This window comes from Onychomys torridus, chromosome 4, assembly GCF_903995425.1.
Source record: "Onychomys torridus chromosome 4, mOncTor1.1, whole genome shotgun sequence".
Lineage (NCBI taxonomy): Eukaryota > Metazoa > Chordata > Mammalia > Rodentia > Cricetidae > Onychomys > Onychomys torridus.
In genome coordinates this window covers 56,638,746-56,652,350 of record NC_050446.1, presented here as the reverse complement: position 1 = coordinate 56,652,350, position 13,605 = coordinate 56,638,746, and the positions used below count along the sequence as shown (strand labels likewise).

At 40.7% G+C, this 13,605-nt stretch overlaps 1 protein-coding gene across 2 annotated transcripts in view; it reads right to left on the bottom strand.

Annotated features, from left to right (window-relative positions):
* The window catches only part of Itprid2 (ITPR interacting domain containing 2), a 38,102-nt gene that overhangs the window by 6,584 nt on the left and 17,913 nt on the right, over window positions 1-13,605 (bottom strand). For both annotated transcript variants that reach the window (XM_036183921.1, XM_036183922.1), the window contains 7 exons: window positions 11,640-11,728; window positions 7,689-8,891; window positions 5,505-5,582; window positions 5,298-5,425; window positions 4,583-4,733; window positions 3,421-3,486; window positions 2,273-2,737 (listed from right to left, as the gene is read on the bottom strand). In XM_036183921.1, coding sequence (XP_036039814.1) covers window positions 2,273-2,737; window positions 3,421-3,486; window positions 4,583-4,733; window positions 5,298-5,425; window positions 5,505-5,582; window positions 7,689-8,891; window positions 11,640-11,728 — 2,180 coding nt within the window. The remainder of the gene's footprint in view (window positions 1-2,272; window positions 2,738-3,420; window positions 3,487-4,582; window positions 4,734-5,297; window positions 5,426-5,504; window positions 5,583-7,688; window positions 8,892-11,639; window positions 11,729-13,605) is intronic.

Below are 13,605 nucleotides of genomic sequence, written 5' to 3'. Positions count from 1 at the left end.
CTCCTCCTCACCCCTGGTATTATAGCTCTGCCAGATTTCAGACCATCCTTTCACCCCACAGCAGTAACCCATAAACTCCAGCCCTCCCAAGCCCCAGTTCCACAAGCACAAGTCTAACGTTTCCAAGGTCCAATTACCATTTTTCCTGCTGTATTATCTGCATCTGGACTATAATTATGCATAAAACCGTGCTACTATTCTGATTAGTTTGATATCTTTTGTCCTTTCTTGTGCCACTGATGAAGTTTGGAATATCATCCTTCCAATTCTGTTCTCCCTGGCAAGTCCTACAGGTTTGATTGCATATTTTAACAGCACAGACATTTTCAGGAAGACATCATCTGTGTGTTCACAGAACTCTGTTTATTTTAATGTACTTTTCAAGCTATTGATGTGCAATAAATGATAGCACTATGTATGTAGGCATTAATCATTGGCCCCAGAGGCTCAATGGCCCACTGAGTGAAGATTCTATGCTACAAATTGATTCTAAAAGTATGTTAGATACACATTTACATTTACATTAGAAATAATTTGAAAACAGGGAGCCCTAATTTCGCTGGCTTATTTTGATTTATTTTGCTCTTAAATTGTTAGTTCTTGGATAACTGAAAAGATTAGGAAATCTGCATTCATAAGACAAGAAATGGTACATAGTCTCTCTCTCTCTCTCTCTCTCTCTCTCTGTGTGTGTGTGTGTGTGTGTGTGTGTGTGTGTGTGTGTGTATGTGTTTGGTAATATTTTCATAGACTTTATGATCCCCAAATTTACAAAATAAAAAGACCCCCAAACCTGAAAACTTTTTAAAGGCCTCTGTGAGTTTTCAATTTTCCTTGGGGTTTGTCCTGTTAACCCCACTGTAATTTAAGTCAATAATTTCATGGTTTGCAGGTCTTTTCCACTTCCTTGGATACTTTATAAACTGTGTTGCTGATTTCTTTCTGTTTTTCTCTTTGTTTGGGCAGTGCTGGGGGGGTGGGGAAGGAATGTCACATTCAGGGCTTATTCACGCTGAGTGCCACCTCTGTTGGGTCACACTCAAGCCTAATATAAAATAAAAGGTGTTTATATCAGGAATTTCAAGACTGGATGAAAAGAAAAGTAGAACTAGTTATACTTCCTCTTCATGGTTACTCTCAGGAACACAAAACAGAAAAATATTCAGAGTGTATAACCTATACAGAGAGCAGATTAAAAAGCCACCATGAAGCTTGTCTGTGGTGTTCTTCTTTTTAAAGACCTATATCAGTTTAAATTAATGGAACTCAATGGTAAAAACAGTGTTCTAACGTAAATCTAAAATCCCCCCAGTGGCTCAGATGCCAACAGTTTGGTTTCCTATACAATGATACTCAGAGGTGTGCCTTTTGAGAAGTCACTAGATTAGTCCATATATGGGCTCTTAATTTCACAAGCTACTGGGGTCACAGAAACACAGAAGGTGGGACCTGGTAGAAAGTAGGCAGGTCCTTGGGCACAGGACAGTAGCTGCTCTTTGTCCTGGCCCATAGACCTCCCTTACCCTCCTCCCGCTAACACAGGGCAAGTAGCCCTGCTGTCCCGGCTTTCTCCACATGCCCTGCTTCACCACAGGCCCATGAACAACAGAACCACATGTTTATGGGCTGAAACCTCTGGCAGGACCAACAGAAAGATCCTATCCCAGTGAGCTTGTTCTTCAGGGCAGGTTGTCACCGTGAGAGAATGTTCAGTCACTCTACACAATTTCTCAATGACCCTGGCTCATAACCTTCATTCATGCCTGTGACTCCTTTAGTAACCCAGAACTATGGAAAACACTTTAGGTCCCCATGCTGTTGTCATCCAGGGTAAACCCCATTTTCATACTATGTTTTAATCTATGAACAAATAATACACTTTCTACATTTCTCTAGACATCAAAGGAAAAGGAACAAATTTTTCACAATTATTAATTTCCTCCTTTTTCTCATTTTCTCATGCCAATCAGAATTTTATAAAATGATAGCTTTTAATCCTGAAGAGATCTAAATTGTAATTACTCATTTTCGACATGTAGAGATGAGAGGTCTAAAGGGCTTTTCCTTCTTCAAACTTTCGGAAAAACTCTTGCCCTAAAGTGGGATTACCCTGAAGTATGAAATCTGCAGAAATGCAGGGTTAATGGGAAAGCTAATCTAAAGCTTTCCACAAGTTACTGTAGCCAGTGAAATCAGTCTTATAAGTAATATATGAGTCAAATCTACCAGGACACAGTCTGCAATTAACGACACACGCCCAGACTCGACCCACCTCCCGTATGACTTGCTGCAACTCATCTTGCTCCACATTTCGATGCACTTCCTGAGCAGCTGACATCAGTGGGAGATCTTCTTGCTCTTCCTCCATGTGAGATGTAAGTCCCACAACCTGTGAGGCTTCTTCAGCTGCTCCAGCTTCCTCAGAACTCTCCAGATCTGGAGGCGTCTGCACAGAGCCTGTTCTAGAGGGGGCTGTTGGTGTCAGGGCCACAGAGGCTCGGAATATCTTCTTTCTTGCCACTAAGCGGGCTCTGGGTTTGCTTCCTGTGTTACCAGAAGGCCCTCTGGATCTTCTGTTGTTGTGGGAGGGGCTGGAACAGACGGAAGATGATTCTGATGTGGCTTGAGAGAAAACGGACTCTGAGCTTTCTCCAGGAGGAAGTTCAAATCCCATCTCTCCGAGTCCCAGGCCCAACTCAGACTTCAGGTATGACTGCTCCCGTATCAGTTCTGTGACCTGGAGGCCAAAAAACGTTATTCTTCACTTGCAAGATTAGGACTGATAATTAAGAAAGTTAAATTCCCAGCTATGCTTACTATCCCCAATCACATAGATTTGTAAAGGCATAATTCTATTTCATTAACTTATTAACTAGTCAATTTTACTTCCAAAAAACAAAGTTAAATTCATAGTAATCTCAAGCCATAACTTGGGAATGTAAGAAACACAGTGACATGAAATTTTACTAGTTAACATACAGATATCTGAATTATTTCACGGAGGAGTAACTAATGAAAATTAAGAGTTACTCAGAAGCCTTTGCCAATGAGTCTAAAATGAAAGGATGAATACGTAAGTCGTTTTACAGATCCTGTACAGACCCTGCATCCAACATGAAAGGACTCCTTGAAATATAAATGAAATGTTCCTATGGTGCATCATATCCTTTAGGTTATAGAACAAATCACTCTTGCAATGAAGCTAGCTTTCCAGTGGCTCAAAATGGCACTGGATTTCAAAATGGCAAACACATTTCAATTAATTTAACTTCTTAACTTCCATATTTAAACAAGCATGAAGGAACTGGGAAACTGCAGGTTTGTGAGATGTTATAGCACACACACACACACACACACACACACACACACACACACACACACACACCCGCCACCCCATAACTGAGAAGGATAGAGGCTTACTGGTTCCATGACATTCAGTGGAGATGGGCATGATAAGTTATCAGCACTTCTACTGCCGCACATGCCCTGAAAAGGCAAGTACAGCATACAGGCTCACACATGTACATATTTACTCAAACTGCAAATGCTTCATACTGAAATTCTTGGCTACTAACTTCCTTGAAACGTAACTTTATGTCACAAACACTGTAGTCAACTACCATAAATTCCTTCAAATTCTGTGATAGCTACATAGAGACATTCTGGCTCTCTACTCCCACCAACATGTTTCTCAGAATGATGGGTCAAAACTATGGAAGCATGCATTCCTAATGATTTGGAATGTTATTTTATCTAAGTGTACACACACATCTATTTATTTTTAACAAAATCAAACATGAAAAAGTAGAGTAATATTCAAAATTTCAAACCAACATATTTTATAACTGGAAAGATATTGGCAAAAAAAGAATATAATGGTGATACTCATTCCATGGGAAGGCACAGTAGAAATACTAAGAAATGGCACAACATAAGGACAAACGTGTCCCTTTCATTATGCTTATTGTATATGTGGATCCCATCAGGCTATCACATTTGGTCCCTTAAGGAGGCAAGGAAGGCACTAGAGGAACTGCCAGTCGATAGGGCATGTCTTTGGCCTAGGGAGGATCTCATGTTCAATTTTTAGCATCAATGACAAAACATAAAACCACAAGGAACAGAAAAGAGCCAAACTGAAAACACAGGAAAAATTCAAAGAAATAAGCGGTTTACATAAACAAGAGAGAGCAGGGAGAAAAGAAGTAGGAGATTATGTTCTTTGGAGCTACAAGCAGAGATACGAACTTACAGAAGTCATCTTTTAATTCACTAAGATTTTCCCTTCAAAACCAAAACTTTTATGTTGACCTTTGTTTTTCTATTACTGACAATTATCAATAAAATTTCAAGTGTATTTCTAAATATACTGAATATAAACATCATACTTTGTACATAAAACTAATGTGTATAATATGAAGGTAATCAAGGCAAAATTAAATATTAAGTCTCCAGTGAGTAGGATAAAAGCTACTTGAATATAGTCCTAAAGCCATTGAAGCAAATGGTTAAATAAGTGCCCTGTCCTAAAGCACACATCATGAATAACCCTACTTGCTACTCCAGACCCCCGACAGCATACCGGGAGCACAGAGGATCTGAAAGGTGAAGGCCCACGGACTGCGCGGAGCTGCTCATCCAGGCCCAGCAGGCGCTCTTCCAGCTGCATCTCCAGGTCCTGCAGCTCCATTCGGACAGAGTTCCGTAAGCCCTGCAGCTGATCAACTTCATACCTGTCAGATATGGAAAAATAGTACCCAAATGATTTCTAGTCACCACTCTTGAATACTAGGAACTAACAAAAAGTTTACAAAACATTGCAATCCTATAAATTCGGACAGAAGCAACCCTGAGGTAATGACTAGGTCTTTTTTCACAATACTTTATTTTTATTTCATGTGCATTTGTGTTTTGCCTGCATATATGACTGTGTGAAGGTGTCAGATGCCCTGAAACTGGAGTTACAGGCAGTTATGAGCTACCATGTTGGTGCTGGGAATTGAACCTGGGTTCTTTGTAAGAACAGCCACTGCTCTTAACGTCTAAGCTATCTCTCCAGCCCATGACTAGGTCTTTGAACCCCTGCACTCTCATCCTTCTGGAGAGCAGACTACTGAGAGTCTTGCTTGGCACCCCAGAGGTACAGATGTAACTCAATAAACACTTACTTCTTACCCACACTGCTTCACAAACCAGAGTCACAGTGTGTGAATGAAGCTGCATCCTCAAGAACCTATGCTGAAGGCCTGCTCTCTAAAGACCAGGCCCTGATGGCACTAACACAAATGAACACTTACCTGTCCTCCTCTGTCATGTGAGGGTACACCACGGTTTGCTGCCGCAGCATGGCCAACTCCAAGTCCATCATCTGTGTTCTGAACAGATTCAGGCTCCGCCTCACAACTTGAAGCTCCTGAAAGGTATTCTGAAATGCAATGCAACAAGATTACATTTCTAAATCACACGACTTATTCTGCAACTGAAAAATTTAGGAGGGGACTTACTTCATAAAGAGGTAGAACAGATGACTTCTGAGTATTGTATGGAGCAGCAGCAAGATCAGGCCCTCTCATCATAGGGTACTTTAAAAAGACGAAACAGGATTAAAAGCCATGTCAAAGAGACTACTGCCAAGTTCTCTAAGGTGTTAAGGCTAATGTAAGACATGCATTAACATTTCTGTTTAAGCTAAATCAAACCCAACAATGTTTTAACACCATACTCAGAAACAAAAGAAATTAGTCTCTAATGCTACCTATTATTCTTAAAATGTTCTGGGTTCAAATTACTCTGTTTGGGAGAAGGAAGAGGCAAAGAATAGTGTGTGTGTGTGTGTGTGTGTGTGTGTGTGTGTGTGCGCGCGCGTGTATGTGTGTGTGTGTGTGCGTGCGTGTGTGTGCGTGCGTGTGTGTGTGTGTGTGTGTGTGTGTGTGTGTGTGTACGCACTGCACGCACAGGTGTGTTCAGAGAACTTCTTTCTTGCCGAGAAAAAGAAAGTGGAAAAGCCAAAGAGAGACTCAGAGATCTGGAAGCAGATGCAACAGGAGACTGCATCAGATTGATGTGGCTGGAGAGAGCAGCCAGGGGCCACCACATACACTCTCCTATTGTTATAGGCAGAGAAGACAAAAAGTTGCCTTGCCCTCATCTCACAATGTAAAGAAGAGAAAAAAAGAGAAAATTGAAAAAAAAAAAGAATAGTGTAAATGTATGTGTGTGAGTATGTGTGTAAGATGAGTGTGCAGGTGTAAGTAAACATATGAGTTTGCAATGTGTTTGAGTGTGTGTGTATGTATCAGTGTATGTAAATGTGAGTATGAGTGTGCATATGAGTGTGTGTGTGTGTGTGTGTGTGTGTGAGAAAGAGAATGTATGACTGTGAGAGTGTGTGTGAGTACGTGGTAGGAGGCTATATGATGAAAATAAGCAAAAATTCAGTTGGTAACTATGCCTACAGTGGTGACACCTGAGCTGTGCTTTAGACACCATCAGGGCTTTGCAGTTCATGCAAAGAGTGGCAGGGACAGAGCCCTGCAGTTAGAAAATAGCACCAGTGAAATCATCCAACCAAACCAGCCAAGCAAACCAACCAACCAACCAACCAAACCAACCAAGCAAACCAACCAACCAACCAAGCCAACCAACCAAACAACCAACCCAACCAACCAACCAACCAACCAACCAAGTGATATGTGCAGATTACTCAAAGTTCACGGATACTGAGACCCCCTGCAAGCTCTGTTGCCCAGTATCACCTGCGCAAGGAGACTACAGAAAATGATCTGTCTGCTGGGCTGAGGTGAGGAGTGGGGAGAGTCATCAACTGAGTTACTGATGGGACATTCATGGCCACAAACCACAGCTGGAGTAGCTGGCCTGGAAAGGCACCCCACAGAGGCACACAGAGAGAAGGCTCTGAAAATTCCCAGCCTCACAGAAGTGCAGTGAAAATGCTGAACAGCTCAGTCACAGCCAGAACTATGTTTTATGGGGAAGGAGAAATAGGTATGTTCTGGCCAGACTGCAAACCATTAGGGACAATGGTGGAGGGTACAAGGATGGTATTTAAAAGGTGTATCTTATTATTTGAATAGTTGCAGCTTTGATTTTTACCAAAGTGGCTTCCCGTCCACTATTTCACTGTAACAGATGGCATGCATTCAGAATTCACACTTTACCTGATTCTCTTCGGAGTGGTTCCAGTTTTGAGCCCATGGAAACAGACTAATTCTGTGCCAAGGAGGCCAGCATCAGAGGTCAGCAGATGAAGAGGAAAGCCTAGTCAGAGAGCTCTAAGAACCAGGAGAACATTGCGCAAGCAGAGCTAATGAGAAGACTTAGAAAGTTAGAGGTGATCAACACATCCAAACGGCAGAGAAGGAGAAAAAGGATTAGAAGATGCTTTTAACAGGACAATCAAAGGTTCCAGACCATGAGAATGACTATAGGCTGAAAGGGGGGAAATACCATGAGACAATTCCTCCTCTCCAAAGAGGAGGCTCTCAGCACAGAAATTAACTGTTCAGGATTAGTTACAGCTTTCCCCCACAAAACAGGAGGTATGTGTCTAGGAGAGCTGGTACAGATGAGTTCAGGCATGTAAGAAAATAAGCTGAAGTGGTTTGTCTAGCTTCCTGGTGAATTATGAAGAATTCAGAGCAATAAAAGATAAAGATCTTTTATCTTACCTGTGAAAGACTCTGGAGTGAGTTTCTAATATCATGCAACACCCTTCGCAACTGCATCTCTATGGCAGAAGGAGGATTCACAGGACACGTCCTGATTCGGGGGGCAGCATGTCTATGTGAATAGGGACAGCCGAAAGGAGAAGAGAAGGCACTACATGAGGCACCTGATATGTTGGGGACACTGTGAGCACTCAGAGTTCTCATGTGTTCACACAGGGGCCTGTCCGGCCACTCATGGACAGAGTGAAGGGAACAGGTGGACTGGGATATTGGAGCAAACTGTGGACAAGGGGGAAGCCTTCCATGGTGGCATTCTGCCAGTCCTGTGACCTCACTCTGAGGGGCTTCTTCTTTCTTCACAGAGGATGGGGGGATGAAGATGGTGGATTTAACCACAGACTGACCATCATGTTCAATCACTTCCTTTTCCAATTCTTGTTCATCTTCAGATGTGTACTTGTAGGTGAAGGAAGGTGGGCTACACCGGGTCTCTTTTCCTGGAGATAATCGCACATTGACAGAAGACACGACCCTTACTGGGCTCAGTAAGGTGGTTGGCAAAGACTGAGACCTTCTTAGGGGATAGCCAGCTTTTGCAAGCAAGTATCTTTGTTTCAAGAGATCCTTTGATTTTATTAGGCTCCGCCCTACTCTTTGACCAGACACACTGCAAACCTTCATTTGAGCTCTCTGCAAGGCAGTATTCACTCGATCCAGGGAAGAGGGGAACCCCGTTTTCTTTTCAGAGCTCACACCGCTGCACTGGGCATCAAGGGAAGCCAAGGATTTGAGAATATGGTGTGTGGTGTACTGGGCAAATTCACATTCGCTGCTTTTCTCCACGTCACTGTCTCCACTACCTCCACTCTGGAGCTCTCCAGCTGAGCCTGGAGCTGCATCCTTCTCCATTTCCAGAAGCTGAGCATCAGGGTCACCGGGACTCCTTATGGACTCTTTCTCTCCAGTATTCTCTGCAGTCTCACATAGATGGGAATCTGGGTTGTCTGCTTTTCTTTCGTCAGCAGCTATTACCACCTTGGCTTTTCCTTTCTGAACAGGGGCGCGAGACTCCTCTTCTGACTCATTAAAATACGGCTGGTCTTGTACTTTAGGAGTCACGTGGTCTTCACCAAAGGATGTGACAGTGGTCTCGCTGTCACAGCTGTCAGCACTGCTCCCCATGGCTTGCAGGGTTTCGTGAACCTGCGACAGAAAACATTTGGTAGGATGGGAATAAAGTCAGAGATAGCGCTGGCCAAAGACTACAGATGAGATGTGTCTGGGCTCAACCATCTCCTGTTGTGGTTGTTCTGGCTTTTACCGCCTCCCTCCCCGCTATTCATCGAGACTGTTTAAGATCTATTCTTCTTTTTTTTTTTTTTGTAATTATATACATATAATTTTAATAATACAATTTAATGTAAAACATACAATTAATAATAAAAGATACAATAAAAGTAAGATAAAAATTAAAAAAAAAAAAAAGAAAAGCCCTGACATGGCATTGTGAGACAAGGAACCTCCAAAGACGCCATTGAGTTCATTTTCTGTTGGTCATCGACTGCTGCATATGAAGTCTCTACCCTAAGAGTAGTTTGTTTTCCCAGTAAGACTGCTTTGGAGAAAACTAAATTTTCATTTACAAGTGGTTATCAATTGGAGATTGCTTCTGGGTTATGGATTGGGGCATGCATCCACTTCTCCTTTAAACCCTAGGGCCCCATCTGAAGCAGACCCATGCAGGCCCTGTGCATGCTGCCTCAGTTTTTTTTTTTTTTTTTTTTTTTTGAGTTGGTATATGCACCAGTTGTGTTGATTTAGAGGGTCTTGTTTTCTTGATGCCCTCCATCCCCTCTGGCTCTCACACTCTTTCTGCCTCCTCTTCCACAGGGTTCTCTGAGGCCTAATGGGACATCCCATTAGGGCTGAGTGTTCCCAGGTCTCTCATTTTCTGAATAGTGTCTGGCTGTGGGGCTCTGTATTTATTTGCATCTGCTGCAGGAGGAAGCTTCTCTGATGACGGCTGAGCAAGGGACTGAAGATCTATTCTTCTTACATTTTTTTTCCAACATATGACACTGACTCCCAGAATTGGGCAAAAATGTCTTACTGTCCTCCTCCAATAGCTATGATTTCCCTAGCTCTTCCTACCTGCTCTCTGTTCTGAGAGGAATCATGTTCTTTTCCCACACCTCACCATGCTGGGGTGTGATCAGGCGGCTCTAGGACCAGGGTTCTCCATGTTCTCAGCTCAGATTCTTCTGGATCAAACTCTTCTTACACTGTGGCCCCTTCCCTTAGCTGAACAACTTCCCGCTCATGCTAAGACATAGGGATCTCTTTAAGGAGGCTGTCATTCTTACTTGCTAACCTAGCCAAGGGTCTTCTTTCCTTCCTCATCACTAACATATGTCTCAGGCTGCCTTCACCTTGTTTATTTCATCACACTATATACTCTCTTCCCATTACCCATTTTTTTTGCACACTCTATTATTTTTTATTTTAAATGTATTTAATATACATAACCTGTCAAATAACATATCTTAACCTACTGTATCTTAAGTATGCTCAAACCACTTATACTAACTTACAGTAGGTGAGCAAAATTATCTAAAATAAATCTTATTTTATTAATAAAATATTTAGGGTCATGTAGTTTATTGAATACTATAAATGAAAAACAAAATTGTATAAGTACAAGAGAGACAATGGCCACTCAGTTGACAAGATGGAATGCAAAAACTCAAAACACAATATCCATAAAACACTAACACACAGTACACTGTAGAGTACTGCCCATTCCCTCCCAGGAACACACACCAGATTGCATCCACTGTTACTGTTCTGTATAATAAAAGATACAATCAAATATTGGAATTCAAAGATTTCTACAGAACTAATGCCACTTTAGCAGCATTGTAAAGCTGCAAATTTCAAGTCAGGGAATTACAGCTTGGGGAGCAGAGACTTACTTGCCTTTATTAATAAGTTTTATACCATGCTTTCATATTACTGATTATCATTTTTCCATTTTAACATGAAGAATTCTCTCCAAAGGCTTTTCAATAGTTTTTAAATTTATTCTCTTAAGAATATTATGCATGAACACAATGAATATGATTATAACTACATTCCATTTCTCTACCCCAGCTCCCCCTTTACCCCCACAACATGTCCCCCTCCCAACTTTATAACCTATTTTTTATCTTGATAAAACACCGAGTCTAATCAGTCTTACCAATATGTACTGAGGTGTAGGACCGCCCACTGAACATGGGCAACCTACTAGTGGCCAGAACTCCAAAGAAAGATGACCCTTCCCTTAGCTGTTCTCAGTTGCCAACAACGCAGGTCAGAGTGGACCCTTGTGATCGCTTCCTCTCGTCTAATGACTCTTCCGGGTCTTCTTGGTGACTTTCTTGCCTGTTTACCCCTCAAATGCCATGTTTCTAGAAAGCTTGTTATTCTTTTTCTCCTTATTTCAATTTTCAAGTTTTATTAAAGACACTTTGAATACCTTTTCTGTTCGTTCTGTGACTCTACATATCAACCAACCAGCAGCTGCTCAAGGATAAAGAAGTACCTGCTTTCTGGGTTACCTAACACAGCAAAACATTTCACAGAAGTCCATGTAATCAGCAAGAATATGAGTTTTCAAATAAGTTATTATAAAATGCTGGAAGCAAATAAGAAAAAAATCAGGCCAAGTACTTTAATGACCAAAGTAATTTAGTCACTAGTAATAAAAAAACTAAGATGTTTTTTAAATACTCAGAGATCATGAATGAGTAAAACCTGAAATTTATAGTCAAATACTTAGCCAAGATGTACATTCCAGACATTTTATTCCTATTTCCATTGGATAGACCACCTTGCAATAAGACACATAGATAGATCGATCGCCTTAAAATGAATATTAACAAAAGTGCCTATTAAAATAGGAAGTAGTACCTGAAGATGATTGAGAGGGAGGCAGTCTGCAGAGTCCTCAGCAAAGCCACTACTGTCGGAATGCTGACTTGCAGTTCGCAAAAGATGATCTGTCAGTAGAAACCTGCTGTTAACCAAAACCACTGCATAGGCTTGCACTGGCAGCAACATTAGCCTAGATATGATCCCTAACGAAGCAACACAAATTACTTTTGAAAAATCATGGCTTCAAAGCATGGTAAGTTCAAATAAAAGCTGGATCAGATTTTCTATCAGAAACTCTCAGTATTCACTTGCTAATTAGGCTCAAATTATAATGTATTTGGTAAATCCAATTAAGTCTTACTATAGAGAAAAGCTGTATAAAACAAAAAATTACATACTATAAATCTATAAAAGATAGTTAAGAAGTAAAATTAGAAGTTTACATGCAGAATGCATTAATAAAGGTCTGTATCTTCTTAGTATGAAAGAATGAAATTAAGGGCAATAAACTAAATCATTTGAAATGTGAGGTTATTTAAATATCTCTAATGTTTCTAATGACATAAGTATTTGTATTAGGAAATAATTCTTTCATAACAATTACACTAAAGTCAAAGACCCAATTAATATATAACATTGTTAATATTGTAAAACATGTTTACTGTTACATCATAAAGCTCTAATATATATATATGTATATAATATACATATGTATATGTGATTTTATGAAAGATGCTAAGTACAGCAAGCAAAATGACGTTCTATTCACACTAGAGCTACCATAAAGGGGGATGTTAGAGCTAGTCCATTTGCAAGGATCTGAGAGACAAGAGAGTCTTGAAGAACTTCAGAAGCAACAGGCTAAATACAGTGCTTTACCAAATAATTTAAACCAGATAATATGACTAAATGAAATCCAAAATTAAAGTTCACTTGAGTTTAAAAACATTCCAATGGACTTTTAGGGTTCATGAAATAGTGACTTGACACTATTAAAAACTGAGAATAATTCTATAATAGTGTTATGATGAGTTAAGCTCTATAATGAGTTAAGGAAGTGTTCCATATCCTTACCAAACCTAGAAATGCTGGAATAATTATCAAACTGAATTGTAACAAACCATTACCACCAGCTCTAATGGGGTATTACATCCATTCAAAAATGAATTCACAATAAATGAACAATCTATGTCAGAGCACTTGTCACTGTACTGGTGTTTCCATGTCTTTGTTATGTTTTGTTTTATAACTATGAGCCCATGAAATTGGAAACTTTACTTATTCTTAATGTTCTGGTATGTAGAACAACATGGCAATGTTTGCTTAATGACTCAGTTGTAACTCTCAACACAATTAAGCAGTCATATAATTGATCTAGATATGTATTTGATTGGGAAAAGGGAACTTCAGAGGAGCCAGAATGACTAGCTCAGACTTAGTTTCTTCAAAGATCTGTTGAATGTGCAGCAGAATAAGGTCTGAGCCTGTTGCCCTCAAGCTGAGCACCATGTGACTCACACAGTTTGAATGGCAATGGATACTACAGGCATGGGCATGGGGAAGTGAACTGAACAACGAGCCTAAGTGTCTTTTTTGCTTCATGGAGCACAGCAGTAACTTCTCTCCTTTGTGGATTGGGATCACAGCCCTCCATTGCCTGGAACTATTTCCGAAGATAGGAAAAGCATTCCCTTAGCTACAAAGCACACAGGCACTGTGCTCATCTATAATCCCAGAGAGACTGACAAATTAGCTTGAGTTTGAGGCCAACCAGAGCTCCAGAGAAAGGCCTTGCCTAAAAATATACAAACGATATTCTAAAGGTCTAAATATCCCAATCTAAGGTCTTTAGGCAGGCATTTCTGTACCATAAAAAGCATAGTTCTCTTGGGCTAAAGAGATGGCTCAGCAGTTAAGAACATTTGTTTTTGCAGAGGACCTGGGATTAATTCCCAGCACCCAACTGGTGGTTTATAAATAACTATAACTCCAGTTCTGGGGA